Below are 26,138 nucleotides of genomic sequence, written 5' to 3' on the forward strand. Positions count from 1 at the left end.
ACTGTTTCTGGTTCCAGTTTGTCATCTCTGCTCAGAGTCATCTGAGGCAAGCGACCTGCATGCTAGACCGAATTCAGCAGTGGCGGGTTCTGAACACCGAACACCCAACACCCAGAGGCAGCCCGGCCTCCATCCACTGGCCCAGGTAGGCCAGGGGCTGTTTCCAGCTCCTGTTCGTCATGGCTGCTCAGAGTCATCTGAAGCAAGCAACCTGCGAGCCGAACAGAGTTCAGCAACGGGATCCAACACTCCCAGGACCGGTGACAGCTTTGCCTCCAAATGCCGGCCGGGCAGGACCCAGCACACCCGAACAGTGCCGACACCAGGGTAACATTGGCACCTCTATCCATGAGAAGAGGGCCGACATCAGAGTATTGGGTCTGCTTGCATCTACCAGAAGGGAACCTTGGTCCCACACCCACCAGGAGAACAAGAAAGTCTTGCTACACCCACCAGAAGAAAGGATGAGAAGAGGTCAAGGTAAAAGCACATCCAACAACAGAAAACCCAATATGACACCACTGGAGAACAGGAACCATACACCAGTAAGACCTGAACATCACGATGCAGATGAACCAGAAGAGAATGACCTTAAAAACATCTTCATGAAAATGATAGAGGACCTCAAAGAGGACCTCAAAGAGGACATGAGAAAATCCCTTAAAGAAATTGAAGACAAAACAAACCAAAAAATACAAGATATCAACAAATCTCTCAAGGAAACAGTTAAAGACCTAAAAACTGAAATAGAGACAATAAAGAAAGCACAATCTGAGGGAATGCTGGAAATAGAAAAGCTGGATAAATGATCAGGAACTACAAATGTGAGCATAACAAACAGAATACATGAGATGGAAGAGAGAATCTCAGGAGTTGAAGACACACTAGTGGAAATAGATTCATCAATGAAAGAAAATCTTAAGTCCAACAAATCCCTATCACAAAATATCCAGGAAATATGGGATACCGTGAAAAGACCAAACCTAAGAATAATAGAAGAAGATGAAGAAATCCAACTCAAAGGTGCAGAAAACATATTCAACAAAATCATAGAAGAAAACTTTCCCAACCTTAAGACATACCAATGAAAATACAAGAAGCCTACAGAACACCAAATATATTGAACCAAAAAAAAATCACCTCTCCACATAATAATCAAAATATCAAACATTCACAGCAAAGAGAAAATATTAAGAGCAGTAAAGGAAAAGGTCAAGTAACCTATAAAGGCAAAGCTATCAGAATCACACCTGACTTTTCCTTGGAAACTCTGAAAGCCAGAAGGTCCTGGATAGATATTCTACCTACATAAAGAGACCATGGATGCCAGCCCAGACTACTATACCCAGAAAAGCTTTCAATGATTATAGATGGAGAAAACAAGATATTCCATGACAAAACCAGATTCAAACAAAACATATCCACCAATCCAGCCCTACAGAAAGTACTGGAAGGAAAAATGCAACTCAGGGAAGTTAACTACAACCAAAAAAACATAGGCAATAGATAATCCCAATTTACCAACAGCCAAAAGGAAAAAGGGACAGAATCCCACACATAATCTCACCACCACCACCAAATCAAAAACAAACAAGAATGAACAATAATCAATGGTCATTAATATCCATCAACATTAATGGTCGTAACTCCTCTATAAAAAGACACAGATTAGCGGAATGGAAAAGAAGACAGAATCCTTCCTTCTGTTGCATACAAGAAACTTACCTCAACCTCAAAGACAGACAGTACCTAAGAATTAAAGGTTGGGAAAAGATCTTCCAATCAAATGGACCCAAGAAACAAGTGGGGGTAGCAATCTTACTATCCAATAAATTGGACTTTAAACTAAAATCAGTCAAAGGAGATGAAGAAGGTCATTTGCTACTCATCACAGGAGAAATCCATCATGATGAAGTATCAATTCTGAACATTTATGCCCCAAATACAAAGGCATCCACGTTTGTAAAAGAAACATTACTAAAACTCAGATCACACATAAAACCACACACAATTACAGTGGGAGATTTCAACACCCCACTCTCACCACTGGACAGTAACACCAGACAGAAACTTAACAAAGAAACAAAAGAACTAATAGAAGTTATGTCTCAATTGTACTTAACAGGTATCTATAGAACATTCTACCCAAATACAAAACAATTTACCTTCTTCTCAGTGCCACATGGAACCTTCTCTAAAATCGACCACATACTGGGCAACATAGCAAACCTCAACAAGTACAAAAAATTTGAAATAACCCCCTGTGTCTTATCAGACCAACATGCTTTAAAATTAGAATTCAACAACAACAAGAACTACAGAAAACCTACAAACTCATGGAAATTAAGTAACACCCGATTGCACAATTCATGGGTCCAGGAAGAAATAAAAAAAGAAATTAAAGATTTCCTAGAATTCAATGAGAATGCAGACACAACATATCCAAACCTATGGCATACTCTGAAAGCAGTGCTAAGAGGAAAGTTCATAATGCTAAATGCCCACATGAAGAGACAGGAGAATAATCACACCAGAGAATTAACAGCACAACTGAAAGCTTTAGAAAACAAAGAAGCCAATACACCCGGAGGAGCAGGCGCCAGGAAATAATCAAATTGAGGGCTGAAATCAATAAATGGAACCTAGGAGAACAATACAAAGAATAAATATAACAAAAAGTTGGTTCTTCGAGAAAATCAACAAGATAGCTAAACCTTTATCCAAACTTACCAAACAACAAAAAGTGAACATGCAAATTAATAAAATCAGGAATGAAATGGGGGACATAACAACAGACACAGAGAGAATCCAGAGAATCATCAGGTCATACTTTGAAAACCTATATTCCTCAAATTTTGAAAATATAAAGGAAATGGACAATTTTCTGGACAGATTTCACTTTCCAAAATTAAGTCAAGAACAGATAAGCAACTTAAATTGACCTATAACCTCTAATGAAATTGAAGTAGTCATTAGAGTCTCCCAACCAAAAAAAAGTCCAAGGCCAGATGGCTTCAGTGCAGAATTCTACCAGAAATTCAAAGTACAGCTAATACCAATTCTCCTCAAAGTATTCCACACAATAGAAGCAGAAGGGTCATTACCGAACTCTTTTTATAAGGCCACAATAACCTTGACACCCAAACCACACAAAGACACAACTAAGAAAGAGAACTACAGACCAATATTGGCAAATCGAATCCAAGAACACATCAGAGAAATCATCCATCCCGATCAAGTAGGCTTCATCCCAGGGATGCAAAGATGGTTCAACATATGAAAATCCATCAATGTAATCCACCATATAAACAGACTGAGGGAAAAAATCACATGATTATCTCACTAGATGCCGAAAAAGCCTTTGACAAAAATCCAACACCCCTTCATGAAAAAGGTCCTGTAGAAATCAGGGATAACAGGAACATACCTCAACATAATAAAAACAATATACAGCAAGCCAACAGCCAACATCAAATTCAATGGCGAGAAACTCAATGCAATTCCTCTAAAATCAGGAACAAGACAAGGCTGTCCATTCTCTCCATACCTCTTCAATATTGTCCTTGAAGCTCTAGCTAGAGCAATAAGACAACAAAAGGAGATCAAGTGTATACAAATCGGAAAGGAAGAAGTCAAACTCTCACTATTTGCAGACAATATGATAGTCTACATAAGTGATCCGAAAAACTCAACCAGGGAACTCCTACAGCTGATAAACACCTTCAGCAAAGTGGCAGGATATAAGATTAACTCAAAAAAATCTGTAGCCCTACTATATATGGATGACACATTGGTGGAGAAAGAAATCAGAGAAGCATCACCCTTTACAATTGCCACAAACAACATAAAATACCTTGGAGGAACACTAACCAAAAAAGTGAAAAACCTGTACCGTAAGAATTTTGAGTCTCTAAAGAAAGAAATTAAAGAAGATACCCAAAAATGGAAAGATCTCCCATGCTCTTGGATAGGCAGGATCAACAGTAAAAATGGCAATCTTACCAAAAGCAATCTACAGATTCAATGCAATCCCCATCAAAATCCCAACACAATTCTTCACTGACCTTGAAAGAACAATTCTCAACTTTGTATGGAGAAACAAAAGACCCAGGATAGCCAAAACAACCCTGTACAATAGAGGAACTGCTGGAGGCATCACCATCCCTAACTTTAAACTCTATTACAGAGCTATAGTCCTGAAAACAGCTTGGTATTGGCACAAAAAATAGACAGGTAGACCAATAGAATAGAGTTGAAAACCCTGATATTTACCCACACACCTAAGAACACCTGATTTTTGACAAACAATCCAAATATATATGCTGGAACAAAGAGAACATCTTCAAAAAATGGTGCTGGCATAACTGGATGCAAACATGTAGAAGACTACAGATAGACCCAAGCCTTTCACTCTGCACAAAACTTCAAAATGGATCAAAGACCTCAACATAAACCCAGCCTCACTGCACCTACTAGAGGATAAAGTGGGAAATACCCTTGAATTAATCGGTACAGGAGACTGCTACCTGAATATAACACCAGTAGCACAGACACTGAGGTCAACAATTAATATAAGGGACCTCCTGAAACTGAGAAGCTTCTGTAAGGCAAAGGACACAGTCAGCAAGACAAAATGACAGCCCACAGACTGGGAAAAGATATTCACCAACCCCACATCTGACAGAGGGCTGATCTCCAAAATATACAAAGAACTCAAGAAGCTATTCTCGGAAACACCAAACAATCCAATTAAAAAAAATGGGGTACAGAACTAAATAGACAATTCTCAATAGAGGAATCTAAAATGGCTGAAAGACACATAAGAAAGTGTTCAACATCCTTAGCCAACAGGGAAATGCAAATCAAAACAACTCTGTGATACCATCTTACTCCTGTCAGAATGGCTAAAATCAAAAACACCAATGATAGTTTATGCTGAAAAGGATGTGGAGAAAGAGGAACATTCCTCCACTGCTGGTGGGAGTGCCAACTTGTACAGCCACTTTGGAAATCAGTATGGCAACTCCTCAAGAAAATGGGTATCAGTCTACCACAAGATCCAGGAATTCCACTCTTAGGCATATAACCCAAAGAAGCACATTCATATAACAAGGACTTCTGTTCAACTATGTTCATAGCAGCATTATTTGTAATAGCCAGAACCTGGAAGCATCCTAGATGCCCCTCTACTGAATTATGGATAGAGGAATATGTGGTACATTTACACAATTGAGTTCTACTCAGCAGAAAAAAAACAAAACAAAACAAAAAACAATGGAATCTTAAAATTAGAAGGCAAATGGATGGAACTAAAAGAAACCATCCTGAGCAAGGTAACCCAATCACAAAAAGACAAACAGGTTATGTACCTACTCATAAATGGATTTTAGACACAGATCAAAGGATTACTAGCCCACAATCCACACTGCCAGAGAAGCTAGGAAACAAGGAAGACTCTAAGACAGACATACATGATCCCCTGGGGAAGGGGAAAGGGACAAGATCTCCTGAGGAAATTGGGAGCATGGGGGGAGGGGAGAGGGAGCTAGGAGAATGATAAAGGGAGAAGAGGAGGGGTGAGGAAAACATGAGGGAGCAGGAAGGTTGAGCTGGGGGAAGAACAGAAGAGAGCAAGATAAGAGATCCTATAATAGAGGGAGTCATTACAGGTTTAAGGAGAAATCAGGCACTAGGGAAATGTCTGGAGAGCTACATAGATAACACCAACTAACAATCTAAGCAACAGAGGAGAGACTACCTTAAATGCCCTCCCCTGATAATGAGATTGATACCTGACATATATGCCATCCTATAGCCTTCATCCAGCTGCTGATGGAAGTAGAAGCAGACACCCACAGTTAATCACTAAACTGAACTGGAATCCAATTGCAGAGAAGGAGGAGTAATAAGCAAGGTCCAGACCAGGTTGGTGAAACCCACAGAAGCAGCTGACCTGAACAAGGGGGAGCTCTTGGCCTCCAGACTGATATCTGGGAAACACGCATGGGACTGATCCAGACTCCAGGAACATGGGTGTCAGTGAGGAGACCTCAGAAATCTATGGTACCTCTTGTAGTAGATCAATACTTATCCCTAGCATAGGTATGGACTTGGGGAGCCCATTCCACACAGAGGGACTCTCTCTGAGCTTAGACACATGGGGGAGGGCCTAGGCCCTATCCCAAAGGATATGACAGATTCTGAAGATCCCCTATGGAAGGTCTCACCCTCCCTGGGTTGCAGAAAGGGTATGTGATAGTTAGGGTTTTAGTTGGGGAGTGGTAGAGGAGGAGGGGCGGGAGAGGGAACTGGGATTGACATGTAAAACAATCTTGTTCTAATTCAAATTAAAAAAATGGAAAAAAAAAAAAGAACATAGCCTAGCGCTCAATCAGCATCATCTCTCTAGAACCACGACCACACATGCCTGCTTGCCTATGTGTATGTATGTGAAAGTATCCATTATGGCAGCACAGGGGAGTAAGACAGTGCTCTAAGCATGTTACTGAACCCAGCATTTGGAATTGTGCATGGCCTTCAGTTCCAACTGGCAGTTTCTCTTATATATTTTCTTCCTAAAATAAGGTTTTGAAGTCAAGAGTTACCAACAACTCAACAAGCTACTTCCCCCTTTCCCTTTGAATACATAAACAAAAAAGCAAGCCATAAAATCCACAATATAATGGATTATATAAATTAGTATTGCCCTAAATACAAGGATCAGATAACTTTGTAAGTGCAGGAATATGATCATGTTGTAACTTTATGTTTCAAAATGGTCTCCTTTGTCACTAGAACCCATTCTGGATTTTCTTGACATGTTTCAGATTGAAACATGGACATGTCAGAAAATTGCTAAGGTTCTTTTTTTATCATAGTATATAAATCTATGTCAGCCAACCAATTAAAAGCAGTGTGAGTGACCCCAGGTAATATCCATATCATGGTATCATATGGTTGTAAAGTGACATGTTTATTTTTGTACCTGTAAGATAGTCATCAGCTGAAGGATTTTTTCTGTGTCTTCTTCTTCCTCTTCCAGGTCGTATGAGATGGTGAATGTCAACTGTCCTCCTACAGCTGGGAGCTAGAAGAGAAGAGATGCATAATCATTTCATCTTAGGAGATAGTTTACCCAACCATCTTTTATGGACTATTTTTAAGCCCCTCTGCTGTTCTAGAAGACAATATTTGGAAAAAGCAGCAGTCACTGGAGTGCAGAATGGAGATGATAGGCATTTCTGTAGGACTAACCTTTATTTGAACCTTTGCCCATCAACAGCAAACTTGATATAAATATGAATTCATGGATTATTTCCCCAGTAATGCAGGCTTGATGAAATAGGGTAGGTTCTATGAAACCAATCACAGATTTCCCTGTCATCTCCTTAGTCTGTAGTTGGAGTTTTAAAATCCCCAAACAGAAGCATCAGTGTTAAACTGGATAGTTTCTATCTATCCCTATAGTTACTTACATTCTGTGGCTCTGAATACATTCAACAAAGACATTCTTCCATTTGAAAGGCACTTTACATAGACCATGAGCTAAGCTGAGAAACATTGTTGATCAAAGAAAAATGAAGGTTAGCTGCAACATTTACATGTAAATTCAATCAGAACTGCCTGAGAAGGTCTACTCTTGCCTATGTAATCAAGTAAGCTAGTTTAGACGAATGTTATTACCCCCTTTTCATTAAGCAAACTTCATTTCTTTAAACGTCTGCTTGATGCTTACATTTTCTGACATTGACATTAACCTTGTAAAATATTTTTTTCCTATGGAACACAAGATCATTTTGGGGGGCAAGAATCAAAACTAGATCTGTGAGTGACAGACTCAATGCAAATGTGGCAGGTCCTTAAAAATTCTACCCTGGTACTGTAAACAAAGACAGTCCTAGAACAAAGTTGATGATTTGTATTCTGCTGTTTACTTTGTGCTGACACGCAGAGCCCCAGCTTCTCTGACCTGGGCTCCCTGTGTGTCCTTTCATGGCAGACCTTGACCAGAAGGCACTTCCCAGAAGGCAGTGGACTTAGGAGGAGGAGCCCTGATCTCTTAGAGTTGACCCATAGGGGCCACACAGAGCTTGCTATGGCTCATTACACAGGAGTTTACATTGCAGCTCAGCATTGGCTTAGAAGAGCTCATTACATGGTGCTCTGAAGGGACTGAAATTCAGAAAACATTTATTCCCCTTATCCTCTGAGAACTGCGCTACTCTAATGTCTTTTCATACACAAAATAATATGTATCTGCCTGGACAATAGCACTTGGCATTATTATCAGGAATGGGGAATGAATCTGTATACCAAGGTTTGGGCTCTTTTACAATAAGCATCCCACATTTCACATAGCCAACACGTTCAACTCAGCTTGACTCAGTAAGAGGCTAAAAAGGCTGTGACTTATTTTTATTAATATCTCAAAGAAAACTGAATTATTTAGTGTCTTCTAAATTAATAAATCTATGCAGTAGAGGTAGGCATTAAAGATCCAAATTCAGAACATAGGCATAGTCAGAGGTAAAGGGAATCAGCACTTCAGCATTGGAATATGGGAATGACACAACTGAACCCAAAGATGCATACTAATAATGTGTCAAATATTAACATGCCCGAGTTTAATTTCATGACCTGAATCTTTCTAGGAGTGAAACTTGATCAATTTTCCAACTTTCATTACCAGACCTAGGCAAATGGTGCATTTTATTTATAGGCAATACAGTACCTCAATGCAACCCAATATTGTTTTTACATTATTAAATAATTTCCACATTAGAATGGTCTTGATAGAGATTTCCTGATAGGTTCCCTGTAGTTTCCTGTTATACCAAATAATTTTCTGTTTGCCTGGTTAACATCTCAACAGCCAGAACACTAAGGGAAACCATTTTTAATCATCCCGAAGTGTAGTAGAGAATCATTATAAAACATCTTAAGTACTAGAGCTGCAGGATTCTAGGAAGGGTGCAGTTGTGCCCCAAACCCAGCCATTAGCATTCACTGAATAGTTCAGTAAAACATAATATTCGTAGAAAAATTTGTACTGAATGCAATTAATTTTCCATAATTTTGAGCTTTCTAAAACCCATTTACAAATTCTATCTTTGGGAACTTTCAAGTTAATTTGGGCGATAGCATTCATTTTATCATTTTATTAAGCCTTGCATAAGTCAATAGAACACCTAATTTACTCCCATGATTTATGAACTCCCTAGCAATCAGTTATTGGCTAGAGAAATGGGGCTTTTCACAGGCAGATGTGAGACACCTTTGGCTTGCTTGGATGTGCTTATTGTATTTACTGGGTGGATTAGACTATCACTACAAATGGTGGATGTTGTATGCCTTTTCAATCTCAGCAGAAAGTAAACGTATTGAGAATAGGTCATTCTGTGAGATTTCCGATTGGCTTAGCTTTTTGCTTTTTTCTCTGTTATTTATCCAGGAAAATTTTCTACGGGGAGATTCAGCTACCAAATGGAGAAGGAATTTCCAATTGGAAGGCAAAACACCATTCTATTCCAAGATATAATTCAGGGTTAAATGCTGCATTCTCCAGTTGTCAGTTTCATACCATTAAGGAAAGAATAGCTCTTTTCCATGAGTATTTGCTTTAATTCTACCCTTATTGGAAAGAAACAGCTTGTTTGTAAGTAACATTGTTGCTCCCATGCAATATGGGACTCTTGTCTAGCATAATAATGGGTTGAATGGAGCAGGAAAACTTTCCACTCATGAGTGAAAAGGGCTAAATGTAATTGGTTTTACCAACAAAGTATTGGGTATGGGGTTATATTTGTGTGTGTTCTACTAAGTTTAAAGAAATTTGAATTGAGCAGTGTGGGGTGGGGCACACTATTGAGGACAATGCACCTGGAGAGCAAATTCTTCTCTGGAACTAAGCTAGGGATATTTGGTTTTCTGATGTCAGATTATCATCACTGTTATCCCAGTAAATGGAGTGTAAAACCTAATATTTGCTTCTTCTTACCAGAGCAAATATTTCAAGAGGAATATAGTAAAAATGAAATGAGTAAAAGGTTTTGTAATAATGAGCCAGATAAATTAAACATAGCTGTCATTTTCTGTTTAATATCACTGACAGGACATGTATTTCATTTTTTCTAGATTCTAAAGACTTAGGAAATAAATCCAGAAAAGTTACTCCTTCCTCCTATACAACTATTTACAATGCACGTGGTCAAACTAGCCACTGACTAAATTGCAGGGTTCCACTGTGGCCTTCCACACATTTATCACACTGAAGTACACACACTGCTTTTTCACAGATTGTAAAGCATTAGAACAAAATAATGCAGATGGTATTAAGTTATAGAAGATGCAGAATCAACAAAGGAGATTTAAGAAAATATCCCCTCTTAGCATATAGAAAACCAACTAAGAGCTGAGGTTGTCAAAAAGAGATGGTACCTCAGAAGTCACTGGTTTAGAAGGCAAGAGACCGCACTGTATAGAGTCTCTATCAGGTGAAAGATGGATACTTCCACAGTATTCATGCCATGATTGCATCAATGGGCATTTCCAGGCACTAAGTCAGCTCACAATTTTAAGCTAGGTGGGAGTGATGACCACTTTTCTCCTCTGGTAGCCTACATACCACCTTTCTAAAACTATGAAAGGTAGCCAAGAGGCAAAATACAGGTCAGTACCAACTTGATTTCTCCATGTTTTATGATTCAAGTTATGGTGTCTTTAGCAAAAGAGTCTTACCATCAAGTTCAGAGAAATGGCAATAGCCTGTAGAGATTAGGGGTGGGATGGACCCCACTGAACATCAAATCAAAAAGACATCCCCATCTTGGAGGTTTTATTTCTAACCTGCAGTGTCTATTAGGGACATTGTTAAACTGTTATGTGGTAACTCCACGAAAATTCTTTTATGTATATGTGTGGACATGTCTATAGTTCTAAAAGGCCTCACAAAGCTAGAAATAGATCTACTACATGGTCCAGCTAAACTGCTTTTGGACATATACCCAAAGCACTTACACCCTACTGTAGAGATGCTGGCTCATCCATGTTCATTGCTGCTCTATCCACAATATCCCCAAAATAGATAACAAACTAGACACCCATCACTTTATAAATATTATTCTGCTCTTACAAAAAATAAAATTATAAAACTGGCAGGTGGATGGATGAAACCAGAAATAATGGCTCTGAGTAAAGTAACCCAGACACAGAAAAACAAATATCATCTGTTTTCTCCTGTATGTGGCTATTAGATTCGAATCTTCAAATATGTGCTATTCATTTGTATTACACAGAAAGGTTCTAAAAATAGCAAGAGGCCATGTGGAGTAATATTGGGCTTTCAAGGGAGGGGACATAGAATGGAGTGATATAAAGGGGGATTAATGTAACAGGAAGGACAAATGAAATGGGTGGCAGTGGAAGAGCAGATAGAAGAGGAACAATGGGGAGGGATAATTGAAACTGAAGGCCTTTGCAAGTGTTAAAGTTGCAAAGCTTAAAACATAAACACACACAAAAAAATGCTGAATTTCTTATACAGTTTTCCAGCTCTTTGCATTTTGTTTTTTGAGAACTTTGTACTTAGTCCTTGCCTGCATTTTTAATTTTGATGCTTTTTTCATGATTCTTAGTGTTCTCTAAATGCTAACCATCTAGCAGATATATAGATGGTGAAGCTTACTATGGGAGTAACTAATCACTTTCTGATTAGATTAAGGCATGTTTAATGAGATGGTTCCCATACCTGGCACCATTATCTGGGCTCAGAACAGGAGACTAGATAGGTCATAGGCTGTGTGTTAGAACCTGCTACTTTTATTCACAGTATTTAAATAAGTCCTAATGACATATCTATACGAATAGGTTTGTGCAATCTCTCAAGCTTCATCAGAGAGGCCTTTTCCCCTGACAGTAGATGATAGTTAACACAGAGAGCAATAACTAGTCAACAAGCAGAGTAAGAAACTATAGCCCTAAATGGGAAATCTATATCATATCCCTTTCCCCAAACCTCAGGGACTATTGTGGAAGAGACAGCAGGAAAACATTTTAAAAACAAGAGGTGGTGGATGGCTTCAAGGAAAGAGTGCTCTCTGACTGAAAGGGGAAGTTGCACATATAAGCTCACAACAGTTGCGACAGCATGTACAAGACCTACGTGAGCTGAATCCAGATAAAAGTCTCAGCCTAAAGCTGGTGATGTGAGAACGAGGCCCTATCCCTAGCTGAGGAACATTCGGCAAATAGCAGCTGTGGGAAAAGGGACAATTGGTTTTCTTTCAGAGTGCCATTGATCGATCATATATTGACTGCATTCCAGGACAGCTTCCAATACCCAGGAGTATTTGGCCAACATTAACTGGACTCATGGTTCCCCTCTCTCCTCAAAGAGAACACAAAATTGTGGCTAGGGAAATGATGGTATCTTCTGAAGTGCTAGGGTATGAATATGATCAAAATACACTGTATAATATTTTTAGGAATTGATAAGACATTATTTTAAAGAAGAAGAGGAAGCTTGGAGGCTGTGTTCTTTCTGACTGCAGAAGGCAGTTCCTTCTTCCTTGTTTCATACCTGCCTGCTTTCCCTCCCTCTTTTCTCCAAACCTTTGATCCATTAGATCCAATACTTTCTTTTTATTATTCATAACTGACACAGAGTTTTAACAGTATTTTCTTTCATGGTACCTCTATTCATTTCATTAATTAGAACTGGAAGAAGCAAAAATTGACTTTGGGATCTCCCCTTTAGCCATCACCACTACAATCATTCCAATCTGATAATTTTATATTTCTCAACATCTGGTGGCATCTAAGGTGTGGAAGTACAAAGTGGTAGTAAACATGCTGTATGTGACTAGATCAAGAACAGAGTTCTAGGGCTGATGACCACTGACAGCTCCTCAATGTGACCAACACTGAGAGGATCATCAGGATCACCACACTAAATTTATTCTGCTTGAAATTCACCTTATATCATGAAGTATATTTTATTCTGTGTTTCATATTGATAATTATGGGACATTCAATTTAATGTTTTAATTGCCAAGGAGGAGAAAATACTGGTGAGAGACATATAAACATGGGCAGAGAGGATGGTGTGAGTGTCCCATGCACATATGGGTGAATTTATGATACTATGGATATATTGTTCATACATTTTCTTTTCCATGTCACAAACCAAGACCAAATGAAATGGTCCATATACTCACCTATAATTCAACTCAAGCAGGGTTATAAAAGATTTGCCAGATCACAATACTTTTAGCTGTATTTGAAAATCACACTATTGGTAGTTCTCCTAAAATAAATGCTGTGGACACATTTTATTGTATAAAAATGAGGTTAGCATTTCTTTTCCTAATATGTAGGCTCAGTTGAAGGCTCTTGAAAATATCAATGACCTGTAAACATATTTGCACAGAGCAGAAGAGGAGAGGAGAGGAGAGGAGGAAATGGAGGAGCAGAAATATTGAATTGGGGGAAGAATAGAGGAGAGCAGGATAAGAAATACCATATTAGAGGGAGACATTTTAGATCCAAGGAGAGATCTGGCACTAGGGAGATTTCCAGATACCTAAAAGGATGACACGAACTGACAATCCAGGCAATAGTGGAGAGGATAACCTAAATGCCTTTCCCCTAAAGTGAGATTGATGACCACTTTTTATGCCATCCTAGAGCCCTCATCCAGTGGCTGATGGAAGGAGAGGCACACATCCAGAGATATACACTGAACTGAACTCTGGATCTTAGTTGCAGACAGGGAGGAATGAAGACCGAAGGGGTCGGTACCAGGCTGGTGAAACCCACAGAAACAGCTGGCCTGAACAAGGGGGAACACATCGACCCCAGATGCTGTCTGGGAGGCCAGTACAGGACTGATCCAGACCCCTGAACATGATGTCAATGAGGAGGCCTCTGCACTCTAGGGGGTCCCTGGTACTGAATTAGTATTTTTCCCTGGTGTAAGAAGGGACTTTGAGAGCCCATCCCATGTGAAAGGATGCATTCTTGCCCTGGACACATGGGGAAGGGCCTAGGCCCACCCAGGATGATGTGTGGTCTGGACCCCTATTGAGGCCCTACCCTGCCTGGGGAGTGGAGGGTGGGGGGTGGGGTAAAAGGGGTGAGGGTGAGAGGAGGGAGAGGGAGAAGGGGTTGACATGTGAAACAAGCTTATTCCTAATTTGAACTAATAAAAAAATGAAAAAAAAATAAACCTCTTTTAGAAAAAAAAAAGCATTAGGGAGTTAGGGAGGAACCTGGGACTAGAGGAATTCTCAGGAATGCACAAGAATAACCCCAGATAAGACTCGTAGCAATAAGGGAGAGGGTCTCTGAATGGACCCTTTTTAATCAGATTAATGACTACCCTAATTGTCATCATAGATCCTACATCCAGCAATTGATGGACGCAGATGCCGTGACCCACAGGAGGGATCATATGAACGAGGAGGGACAGGACCATGATGGGGGAAACCACAGAGACAGCTGACCTGAGCTAGTGGGAACTCATGGGATACAGACTGACAGCTGGCGAACCTGTATGCGACTGAACTAGACTCTCTGAATGCGAGTGACAGTTATGTGTCTTGATCGGGGTGGGGGGAGGGGCACTGCCATTGGCACCAGGACCTAACCCAGGGGCATGAACAGGCTTTTTAAAGCTCATTCCCTATGCTGGGATACCTTGCTCAGCCTCAGTACAGGGGGTAAGGGCTTGGTCCTGCCTCAACTTGGTATGCCAGACTTTGGACTCCTCAAGGAAGGTTTTACCCCCTCTGAAGAATGTATGGCCATCGGGAAGGGGGAAGCAGAGAGGGGCAGGAGAAGGGGATAGAGGGGTAACTTGGGTTGGTATGTAAAATGAAAAATAATTTGTTAAACAAAAAATTAATCAGAAAGAAGAGATAAAGCCAGGCGTTGGTGGTGCACACCTTTAATCCCAGCACTTGGGAGACAGAGGCAGGTGGATCTCTGTGAGTTCGAGGCCAGCCTGGTCTGCAGAGCGAGTGCCAGGATAGGCTCCAAAGCTACACAGAAAAACCCTGTGTCAAAAAACCAAAAAAAAAAAAAAAGAAAGAAAGAAAGAAAGAAAGAAAGAAAGAAAGCATCCTGTACAGTAAATTAATACTTGCTCTTCAATTAAAGCTCCCTGATTCAGAGAACTATTGCTATTCTGCTATTCTGTGTCACACACTGATTAAGATCTCGGGCTGAAAGTGTAGAATCTCAACAAATGCAAGCATAACAGCCAACTTCCCAAAAGTGTTCTGTGCTCTGTGGCTCACACTCAGAAACAAGGTCTGTGCAACAGCTGTTCACTTTCAATCCTCTTAAGTTTGGATGGAACATTCCACTGGCACTCTTATTTTAATGAGCTAGATTAATTTATATGCAAAATCCTGTACAAAATACATGCAATATGTAATTAAACATAGATCTAATAAAATAAACCATAAAATATAGTTTTATATATACATAGGTTTTTTTTTCTGACTAGGCCTTCAATTTTTTTTCAAGATTTCTGCCAAGAAAATTGTAACTATGGGCTCATGACACACAACATTCATGCTGGTTAAAACAACAGGGTGCATTTTAATCCAAGTTCCATTAAATTAAAAATAAATAGATTTACTGTAATATAAATGACAACTGAGTAATAACAAGATATACAATCCTTTAAAATGTTATGGAAAAACTGGAGAGAGAGAGAGAGAGAGAGAGAGAGAGAGAGAGAGAGAGAGAGAGAGAGAAGCGAGAAGCACTGCTATTCTTTCCAAGGAGGATTTTAATCTCACTGTTCAGGGAATTTTGTCTCTTAAGGATATTTATTACCTTTGATAGTCTGTGACTATCATTCAGCTATCCCTTGCTTTATTACCAGAAGAGAAACACGAGTGAATCAAAAGGGGTTTTCTCTCTCCTGTAGGGAATCCTCAAAGTTTGCACCTTTGGTAACCCTGAGCACAGTCTACCATGCTGTCTATTCAGTTAATTTGGCTTTACATTACTCAGATGAAGGGTGTTTTGAAAGAGCAGTTAATATTTTCTCCCAAAGCAGAAGTGAGACTACCAGACGCAGTATTTTGACTGGATTCTAAATGTTACTGATCTGCTACTATTTCATTTCCTCTCCTTCATTGTTCATGAACTCTGCAGGTGATTCTTTATTGGGGCAGTAGAAGTTGGTTGTGAATTTTAGAAGATAAGAATCCCAGAGGTTCAGAGAGTACTAAGTCATACTGCAGAGAAGAATCAACAGGCCAATAAAAGACATTCAAGTGTCTTCTTTCAGAACAAACAGGCAGACTTGTGTCAGTGGTCTGATATGTCTATTAATATTAGAGTCTTATATAAATCATACAGAGATGAAGCTTGTTTCTGGTGCTTTAACTTCCTACTTTGGCATTCAGACTCTGCCATTAGGTGATGTGTGGCTCTTGGGAAAGTTATTTATGCTTTCAGAGGTTCAGTTATTTTTCACTAATATGACCTGAATTGTTCCTTCCTTAAAAGCCCACATTTATTTGATAATGAGAATATACACATGTAGTCCTTCACTGGGCACCGCACATAGTAAAGGAATGTTTTCAGCCTGAGTATTGTAGTAAGTGTGATCTTCCAAATTAAAATTCTACAAAGAGCCCCCACTTAGGCCCTAATAGCAAAAATATTTATTTCATGATTCTTAATGCTTTAAAAATGTTAGGATTTCTGGGAGATCATAGTGATGGAGGACTCGGCTCTTGCACATGTCTTAATGTTTCCCTGTGGTACTTTGCTAAAGCATTTCACAGGCAGTAGACCCTGCACAAATATCTGCTGAATTTTAATAGCATTCATAACCATATATCATTTCAATGTATTATATATGGAGACAGCATAAAGAGCAAAATAAAGTTGGGCTACCCCAGAGACAGTTTGCAGTTGTTTTTTAAAAACATGTCTCTATTGATTTCTCTATTCTTATAAGTTCTAAAAACAAACCAAAGCAAATAGATCCACCTTAGCATTTCAGTGGTTCGAGCTTACTTATGCCCACTGTACTGCTGACTGGAAAACCATAAATGCATTGGTCTTAACGGAAGGAACTTCTAGCATTTAGAAAGTTTGATCAGCAGTTGAAGAGGAAAAAAATCAATATTTAAGCCATTTAGACATTCACACATATAAATCAACTTTATGCTATTCTGTTTTGCCAGTTTCTATGTGGTAGGATAATAATCTCAGCACCCAATACATATTTTATAAGTTGTAAATATATCTTTAGTATGTTATAATCTGTGGGTAAGCCACATAACCCTTGAATTAAAAAGATAGCAAGTACCCAGGCTTAAGGAAGTGGAGCTGCACCTGTACTCATAGCTAGTCAGAGCACATTCAGAACCCCATGATCTGTTCCTGACACCATCATTTAAGAGGGTAGTTGACAAATTAGAGTTCATCCAAAGAGGTGTGACCAGGATGCTGATGGCTCCAAGAGCTGAACAGGGGCTTAGAAAGGTAGCATAAGTACTTAACCTTAGAAAGTGAAGACTTAAAAAGCTGTTTTCTCAGAATACTGGAAGATTTATCCTGTGTCATAGAAAGGGAAATAGTGGCTTATTGTGTGAACATAAAACCTGTATCAGAAAAATGTCAGAGGAGCGGTATTTTTTCATCCTGCTTAAAATTAACATCTAACATCTAGAATTGTCTTAAGTGCAGTGAAGTAGTGCATGAGTTCACTGTTTCTCTGAAGGTGCAGAAACAGAGTTCTATCTGCCTGGGGTGTGGAGAAAGACTCCTATAGCACCTGAGAGGTGAGAATAGAACTGATATCTTGGTAGGACTTGCAATTCCATCCTTATAGCTTTGTGATTAATGTACTAATAATAGATTGCTTAAATATTAGAGGAAAATCATTTGTAAGTTCCAATGTAAAGCACCGGAATAGTAGTTTTATGCACACCTGCTCTATAATTTTAGAGCTAAACTATATGTAGAGCAGAGGGACATACACATACAAATAAGTAAATAAGATATCTACAAATGTAAAGATCTATTCCCTCTCTAAATATAGTCCATATATTTACTCTGTGACTTTGGAAAAATTAATTTAACTCAAATTAAAAAGAAAATATGCTTGTACCTCAAGGATGGGAATACTGACCTTCAAGTTTTAGGTTTCTTTTTGAAGTAAGGAATCTATGACAGGAACATGTGTAAAATATATTCTTTATGTTCTACATGTGATATAGAATTTATTTAAACATTATCTCTTTTGTTTTTTGTTTGTAATGGAAATTCAATTTAAAGATTTGCAAATTTAAAGTATATAAAATAAAAATATTTTTAACATTAAAACATACTTTTTCTATTGGTAAGGGATTATTCAACTGATAAAGACTAACTTTTTAATAATATGCCCTATATTAGTGAGTTTGGGGAACACAAATATATGATGTAAAGAATGTATAAAAATAGAGGGTCAACTGAGGAGTAATTACTTATGGTAGAAAAACTTTGAAAAATACCTTCATATCCGTCAGTATGGATTTCTCATAGATATAATAAAAATGATACTGATGAATGGGATGGTTAAGTGATCCAGACAAAGTGACACTTTCTGAACCACTGTTTGGCAAATGTCAAACTATCTAATCATTAAAACAGTATGTACAGGGCCTTGTGAAATGGGACTATTATTGCTGATGCTTTTTCATTTCAAGTATTGGGAAGCATTAGTTTGGAATGATGATACTACCTGTTCAATCATATGATATTTGTGGGTGGTGAAACTAAGATTTGAACTCCCACAGAGTAGCGTAAGAATCAATGATAAACATGTATTCCAAGAGTTAAGCAAATACGAATTTATTCATTCAACTGAAGTAAATGAAGCCTTCCAAGATATACATTGGAAGTTTTTCAAATTATATTAAACAAAAATAAACTACAAAATTATAATTAAATGTGTATGGCATATGATAAATTAGTGAGTTTTAGATATATAATACATATATATGCTTTAACATATATGAAGTTATATAGAGAACTATAACTATTAAACTAACCCCAATATAGATAATATTATTATTTTGATATAATTTTTCTTTATTTTTATCAGATGAAATAAGTTTCCCTAAAAATATTAAGAAAAAGAAATCAGTGTTCTTATCTAGAAAATGTGAATAAAGTAAAATATTTGTGACTCTTTAGCACCTGCAGAATGTCATTCTTTTCTAATCAAAATGTGACTGTTGAATAGAGTGTTTTCAAAACATATACAGCAAGTCAGGAAGTTTCTTTATGACTGGCACAGACAACATGAGGAAAGCCATTCCTGAAAATGGTGGTACTTAGTTAGCTGTCATTTAAAAAAATAAATTACTTGCTTCTGAACACACACACAAAAACAAAATATGGAATATGAACTCAAGCTAGGCAGTACATGTCTTTAATTTCAGCCCTCTGGAGGCAGAGATAGGCAGATCTCTATGAGTTTGAGGCCAGCCTGTTCTGCAGAATGAGTTCTAAGACAGCTATGACTCTAAAGAGAAAGCCTGTCTCAAAACCAACACAAAACAAAACAAAAAGAATATGAACATAAAAAGAACAGATATGATGCCCCAGTTTGAGTATTTCTAGGAGCTATGGCTTGGAGAAATATTTATTTGGTTTTTTTTGTTGTTTAATATTTGTTATTACAATGAGCTTCAGAATCATCATCTTTCATATATAAATTTCAACAATTTTTCAATTTACTTTGTGATCTGTTTAATATATTTGGGAAAGACATGCCCAACTATTTTTAAAGAAGAGCTATTTTTTAATTTTTTTATTTAAATTAGAAACAAGATTGTTTTCCATGTCAATCCACATTCCCTCTCCCTCCCCTCCTCCCCTGCCCCCCGACTAACACCCTACCTATCCAATACCATTTCTGCTCCCCAGGGAGAGTGAGGTCTTCCATGGGGGGTTCTTCAGAATCTGTCATGGCATTTGCAATAGGGCCTCGGCCCTCCCCCATGTGTCTAGGCTGAGGGAGTTTCCCTCTATGTGAAATGGAATCCCAGAGTCCTTTCCTACACTAGGGATAAGTACTGATCTACTACAAGAGGCCCCATATTCCCAAGGCCTCCTCACTGACACCTCATTTATGGGGTCTGGATCAGTTCCATGCTGATTTCCAGTGATCAGTCTGGGGCCAAGGGCTCTCTCTTGTTCAGGTCAGCTGTAAGAAGAGCTATTTTTTAATATTTGAAAATTTTACCCATGCATAGCCACCCATATTCCCACTCATATCCACTTACCCACCATTTTCCTCCCATTTATTCATGTGCTGGTTTTTTTTTTGTTGTTGTTGTTGTTGTTTGTTTTTTCTTTTACCTACTGACTCTACTTAGTACTGCTAACATATTCGTGGGTGTTAGGCCATGGATAGCCAACCAGGGACCCCTAAAGAAAACTGACCTCTTCATCCCATATCTACCAATTCCAAATAGCTCCTCTAGAAGGAGCTCATAACTCTTCCCAATCCATGGTGGGATTCTGGCTGGCTTGATCTTATATAGGCATAATTTCACTGATTGTCATATTCAATTATACTTAACCCAGCTGACATGGAATTTAAATTTTTCATCAATAAGAACTTCATGACCCTCAGATCATACAACTTCAATGAAGTTCTCAAGACCTCTTGTTTTACTGGAAAATTTTTCGGCATGCAATACCCAGTGCCTTCCAGTGAATGTGTTACATAGTACTTTAGACTTGCCTTCATTTAATTTTCTTTTATTTTCTGTAACTAACACATTAGAAAGGCTTTTCAGGGACAGCATTTTGGAGGAAGAGGCAAGAGGATCTTTGCAAATTCAAGGCCAGGTATGACTATTGAGACCCTATCTCAAAACCAAAACAATCTTTTCAGGATCTGCATATTTAATCACATGTATATTACTAAGTAGTTCAGACTATGTCATTCTTAACAAAAGGAAGATAGTCAGGAGAAGGAAGCAGAAGACAAGGAGAAGGAAATGAAGAAGGACAGATAATGCAGAATGAAGAGAATGTGGGCAAAGAAGAGCAAGAAGAAAATCAATGAGCAGTTTCCAAGTAAAGCTGAGCATTTGCTGGAAGGTGCATGAAGAATTTTGGGGTTTTGTTCTGGGTACCCTCTGAGAACAAAGGGAGTACAAACAGCATTCTTTACTGTTTTCTAATAAAACAGTTTCAGAGACACAAAAGCAGACAACCCCTTGAGGTACTCCACATCTCCTGCTAAGAGTTCAAAGTGGGCCAGGAAAGACTCCCCCATCAATCATAACATGAAATGCACTTTCTCACACTCTCATGGGGGTGCAAATGTTTGTGCAGCTTGGGAAACTTGCTTTCTCCATGCTCTTTCACATCAGCACAGTACTTGGTGGGGAGCTACCTTCATGTGCCCTGTGAACTTTTACCTACTGCCTTAGACTTCTCAGCATGTACTTGATGATATATATATATATATATATATATATATATATATATATATATATATACATATATATATATATATATATAGTTTCTGATGAATTTTTTGATTTCTTGTTTCTAAAGGAAAATCCTTTCCACACAGGCCAGATGTTTCTGAACTTGGAAGAAGGCAAGTCATTTCACATCATAAATACCAAATCACATCTCAAGGTCACAGCCAAAAGCTTTTATGTCTCATTAAATGTCAGGCTTCTCATCAGTTTCCCACATTGAGCTCCATTTAGATCTGGGGATGTGAAAATTCGTGGGCCTTGACTTATTAGTTAGAAGGCTTCCAGGGCCACTAGTGACTAATATAAAACATTTCCAATTACATGTACAGCACTTCATGTGCTTGTTTTAACAAAGTACATGACAACAGCAAACACTTTCCTAACCCCAAGTTCTAGGAGCATTCTGATCCATGTAACAGCAATTTGTCTCATGGAGGGAAAGCAAACAAGATGCCTCTATAAGTTAATCCATTGTATAACTACTGAGATACAAAAATATTGACCTTTACCTTGCTTCCAAATCAAACCAATTTAGGCCACTCATGTAATTCTCGGAAGTGGCTGTTACAACTCTGATGTAGTTAAATAAAATCATAAATCCACTAATGTCAGCAAAAGCAAAGTAGCATTTGCTCACCTAAGTCTGATCATCAATTTTCATGCATTCAGTGATAAATGATCAGTATTTTGATAACATGAACAACCTCCCAGTGTTTCATAATCTACAAACTAATATCCAAACGTAATCGTACATCATCAGGTAAACAAAATCAAATGATTATATCCGTATCCTTTTTTGTCAAAGCACCTTAGATTATCTTTTATTTTTAAAAATGAGGTGCTTATCTTAACAAAAAGAAAGCGGGATATAGGGAAGATACACATTCAGTTAAAGTCAAATTGAAAATATTGGCAGAGAATCTGGGTCTTGGGCTTCAGTCTCCCATGTTCCGATGTGATCATATATAATTGTTTGTCTTATTGAAGGTTTTTTGTTTTAATTTGTTTTCTTTTTTTTCATTTAAAATACAGTCACATATTCTTTGCCATCTATCCTGGTGAGTGTCACTCAAATCCTTACTCCCTGGCCCAAGTCTGTAGGGGGTGTTTGCTTTGACCAATGGAATACTGTAGACAGGATGTTCTGAGGCTTCTGAAGAAAAGTTACAAAGATCACTGAGCTTGTGCCTTGCCTTGAGAGTCTACTGTCCTTTGAAGCCCAGCACATCTGTAAGTCATGTGTGGGGGACCTGATGGTCCCCCCTCAGCAAAGCATACACTATGCTTTTATTCTCCAAGTACAGACAACTAAGTGAAAATATTTCCAACATTCATCTCACCTATGCCTGTTCAAGTTTGCCAAGATGAGACTCAAGATGGCATGGAGCAAGGTAAACCATCCCTGAAATGACCTGTCAAATCCTTCCTGGAAAACATGGAGCAAGTTCAAACAGTTGAGTTGTTTGCACTCCCAGTTTGAAGGTGTTCTGGTACTCCAGCCATATTAAAATCCTTTGAATTTTCAGTTGTTTTCTACATGACTGAGTACAATGGTATAGTTGGCAAGTTCAGCTATTACCATTTAAAAACTATAAGGGTCAAGTGACCCTCCGTTTGGTAATATTTATGCAGCATCTGTATTCCCTTTGATATCTATTATTTTTAAAAGGACAAAATAGAGCAGTTTTATGCTATTATTATTTAGGAGCTCAAGTTTCTTTTTAATCATGTCATTTTTTATTTACAATAAAAATGTCTGGAGCATATCTGTCCAGGCCCTTCGGGCTTTTAGAGTCTCCATTGAGAAGTCAGATGCCAGAACAAACTACTATACCCAGAAAAATTTGCAGTTACCATAGGTGGAGAAAATAAGCTATTCCACGATAAAACATAATTTAAACAACATCTATCCACAAATCCAGCCCTATAGAAGTTGCTAAAAGGAAAAACACAACCTAACTACACCCATGAAAGCAGAAAAAATATTAATCTCACAGCATCAAAATCAAAAGAAGACACACACACACACCACTGCTATCACCACTACCACAAACAACAACAATAAAATAATAGGAGTCAATATCCATGGTTTTAATTCCCCAATAAAAAGACACAGACTAACAGGATGAATGCAAACACAGGATCCATCCTATTGCTGCATCCAAGAAATATACCTCAACATCAAGGATAGATGTAACTTCAGGTAGGAGGTTAAAAAAAGATATTCCAAGAAAAGGGACATAAGAAGCATGCTAATAATATCTAACAAAATAGACTTGAAACCAAAACTAAGCAAAAAGGGATAGGGAATAAAACTACATACTCATCAAAGGAAAAATCCACCAAAATTACATTTCAGTTCTTAACATCTATACTCCAAGCTCAAAGGCAAACACATTGATAAAAGAAGCACTATTACAGCTAAAATCACAGCTTCACTCACTGCTAGTGGGAGACTTCACTATCCCACTCTCACCAATGGACATGTAATCGAGACAAAAATTAAACAGAAAATACTGGAACTGACAGATGTTATAAACCAAATGGGCCTAGCAGGTATTTACAGAACCGTTTCACATAAACAAAAAAGAATATACCTTCTTCTTGGCACCTCATGGAACTTTCTCCAAAATTGACCACATACTTGAATACAAAGCAAGCCTCAACAGATACAAGGAAATTGAAATAGCACCCAGCATCCTATCAGACTACTATGAATTAAAGCTAAATATCAACAACAACAGAAACAACAGGAAACTTACAAGTTCATGGAAACTGAACAACTCTCTACTGAATGAAAAAGAAGGCAATAGTTAGATAGAAATTAAAGGCTTTCTAGAATTCAAAAATATGAGTACACAACATACCCAAACTAATGGGACACAAAAAAGCAGTGACAATTGGAAAGTCCATAGCACTAAGCATAAAGAAACTGAAGATACTTCATAGTAGCAACTTAACAGCACACCTGAAAGCTCTAAAACAAAAAGAAGTAATCACAACCAAGAAGAGTTGATCACAAGAAATAATCAAACTGGGGGTTGAAATAATAAAATAGAAACAAAGGGAATAGTACAAAGAATCAATGAAACAAAGAGTTGGGTTTTTGACAAAATCAACAAAATAGACAAACCTGTACCCAAACTAACTAAAACACACAGAGAAAATATCCAAATTAACAAAATCAGAAACAAAGGGGGAGACATAAAAACAGACACTGAGGACATCCAGAGAATCATAAATATATGCTTTAAAAACCTATATCCCACCAAAGTGGAAAATCTAAAGGAAATTGATAATTTTCTTAATAGTTACCCTTAAAAAGTTAAATTAAGATCAGGTAAACAATTTAAATAGATCTACAACCTTTTGTGAAATACAAGCATTCATTAAAAATCTCACCCTCACCCCCCCAAAAAAAAGCCCAGGCCCAGAGGTTTTAGTACAGAATTTTCCCAGACTTTCAGAGAAGAATTAATAACTCAAATTTATTCCACAATATAGAAACAGGAGCATTGCCATTTTATGAGGCCACAGTTACCCTTATAACAAACCCACATAAAAACTCAAAAAATAGAGATACAGACCAATTTTCCTTATGAACAAAGATGCAAAAATACTCAATAAAATGCTTATAAGCCAAATTCAAGAACACATCAAAAATATCACACAAATGAAGTAGACTTCATCTCAGAGATGGTTCAATATATGAAAATCAATAAATGCATTCCAACATGTAAACAAAGAAAAAAATGGTCATCTCATTAGATGCAGGAAAGACCTTTGACAAAATCTGCAGTCTGTCCTGCCTGCAAATATGCTAGGGCAATGGTTGCACAGAACTTGTGGGAGTAGCCAAGCAATGTCTGATTTGATGTAAAACCCTCTCCATGAGAAGGAACCCATATCCAGCATATCTGCGTGACTAAACCACAAACCAAAGACCAGATATCCTGAGACCAATAATAAAACCAAACACTATAAAGTATCAATAAAATGACCCCAATAATGTTTTCTATCCTCATAGATCACTGCCTTATCCAGTCATCATTAGAGAGGCTACCTCTGACAGTAGACAGGAATACCTGCAGAGCCCCACAGCCAGACTTTGCTCAGAAAAAGTGTCTAAATGAGAGGTCTCCATCAAATTCCTGGCCTCACTGCTCAAGGAACCCTGAGGAAGTGGAAGCAGAAATACTGTATGTGATGATAAGTCTTTACTCCAAAGTGCCCCCAGCACTGCTGCTGTGTGGGCGAATTCTGCCAGTTGCTCAAATTCTGCCCACCACCATGTATGGTCCAAAGTAATACACAGAGAGGGATTATTGTACCTAATAAAATTAGGTACAAATGCTGCTTGGCCAATGACTAGTATTTCTCATCTGCTAGCTTAGTCTTAATTATCATAAATCTATATATTTTATAAGACTTATCTCATGGAGGACGCCTTCCGCTCGCATCCTCATCGTGGGATCACATGGCGGCTCAGAGCAGAGAGCAGGAGGAAGAGCAAAAAGGGGTGACTTCCTTCTTGCCCTTGCTAATATAGAGTCTCCCTGCTATGTTACTTCCTGCCTGGATCACTACTTCTTTACTACATTTCCCAGAATCCTTCTT

At 38.2% G+C, this 26,138-nt stretch overlaps 1 protein-coding gene across 4 annotated transcripts in view; it reads right to left on the reverse strand.

Annotated features, from left to right (window-relative positions):
* Positions 1–26,138, reverse strand: part of LOC100771923 (laminin subunit alpha-2) — a 541,373-nt gene that overhangs the window by 246,853 nt on the left and 268,382 nt on the right. For 3 of the 4 annotated variants that reach the window (XM_035440328.1, XM_027402872.2, XM_027402871.2), the window contains exon 13: positions 6,986–7,087. The exons of the other annotated variant lie outside the window; for it this stretch is intronic. In XM_035440328.1, the coding sequence (XP_035296219.1) occupies positions 6,986–7,087 (102 nt within the window). The remainder of the gene's footprint in view (positions 1–6,985; positions 7,088–26,138) is intronic. 4 annotated transcript variants of the gene reach the window in all.

This window comes from Cricetulus griseus, chromosome 2, assembly GCF_003668045.3.
Source record: "Cricetulus griseus strain 17A/GY chromosome 2, alternate assembly CriGri-PICRH-1.0, whole genome shotgun sequence".
NCBI classification, from domain to species: Eukaryota; Metazoa; Chordata; class Mammalia; order Rodentia; family Cricetidae; genus Cricetulus; species Cricetulus griseus.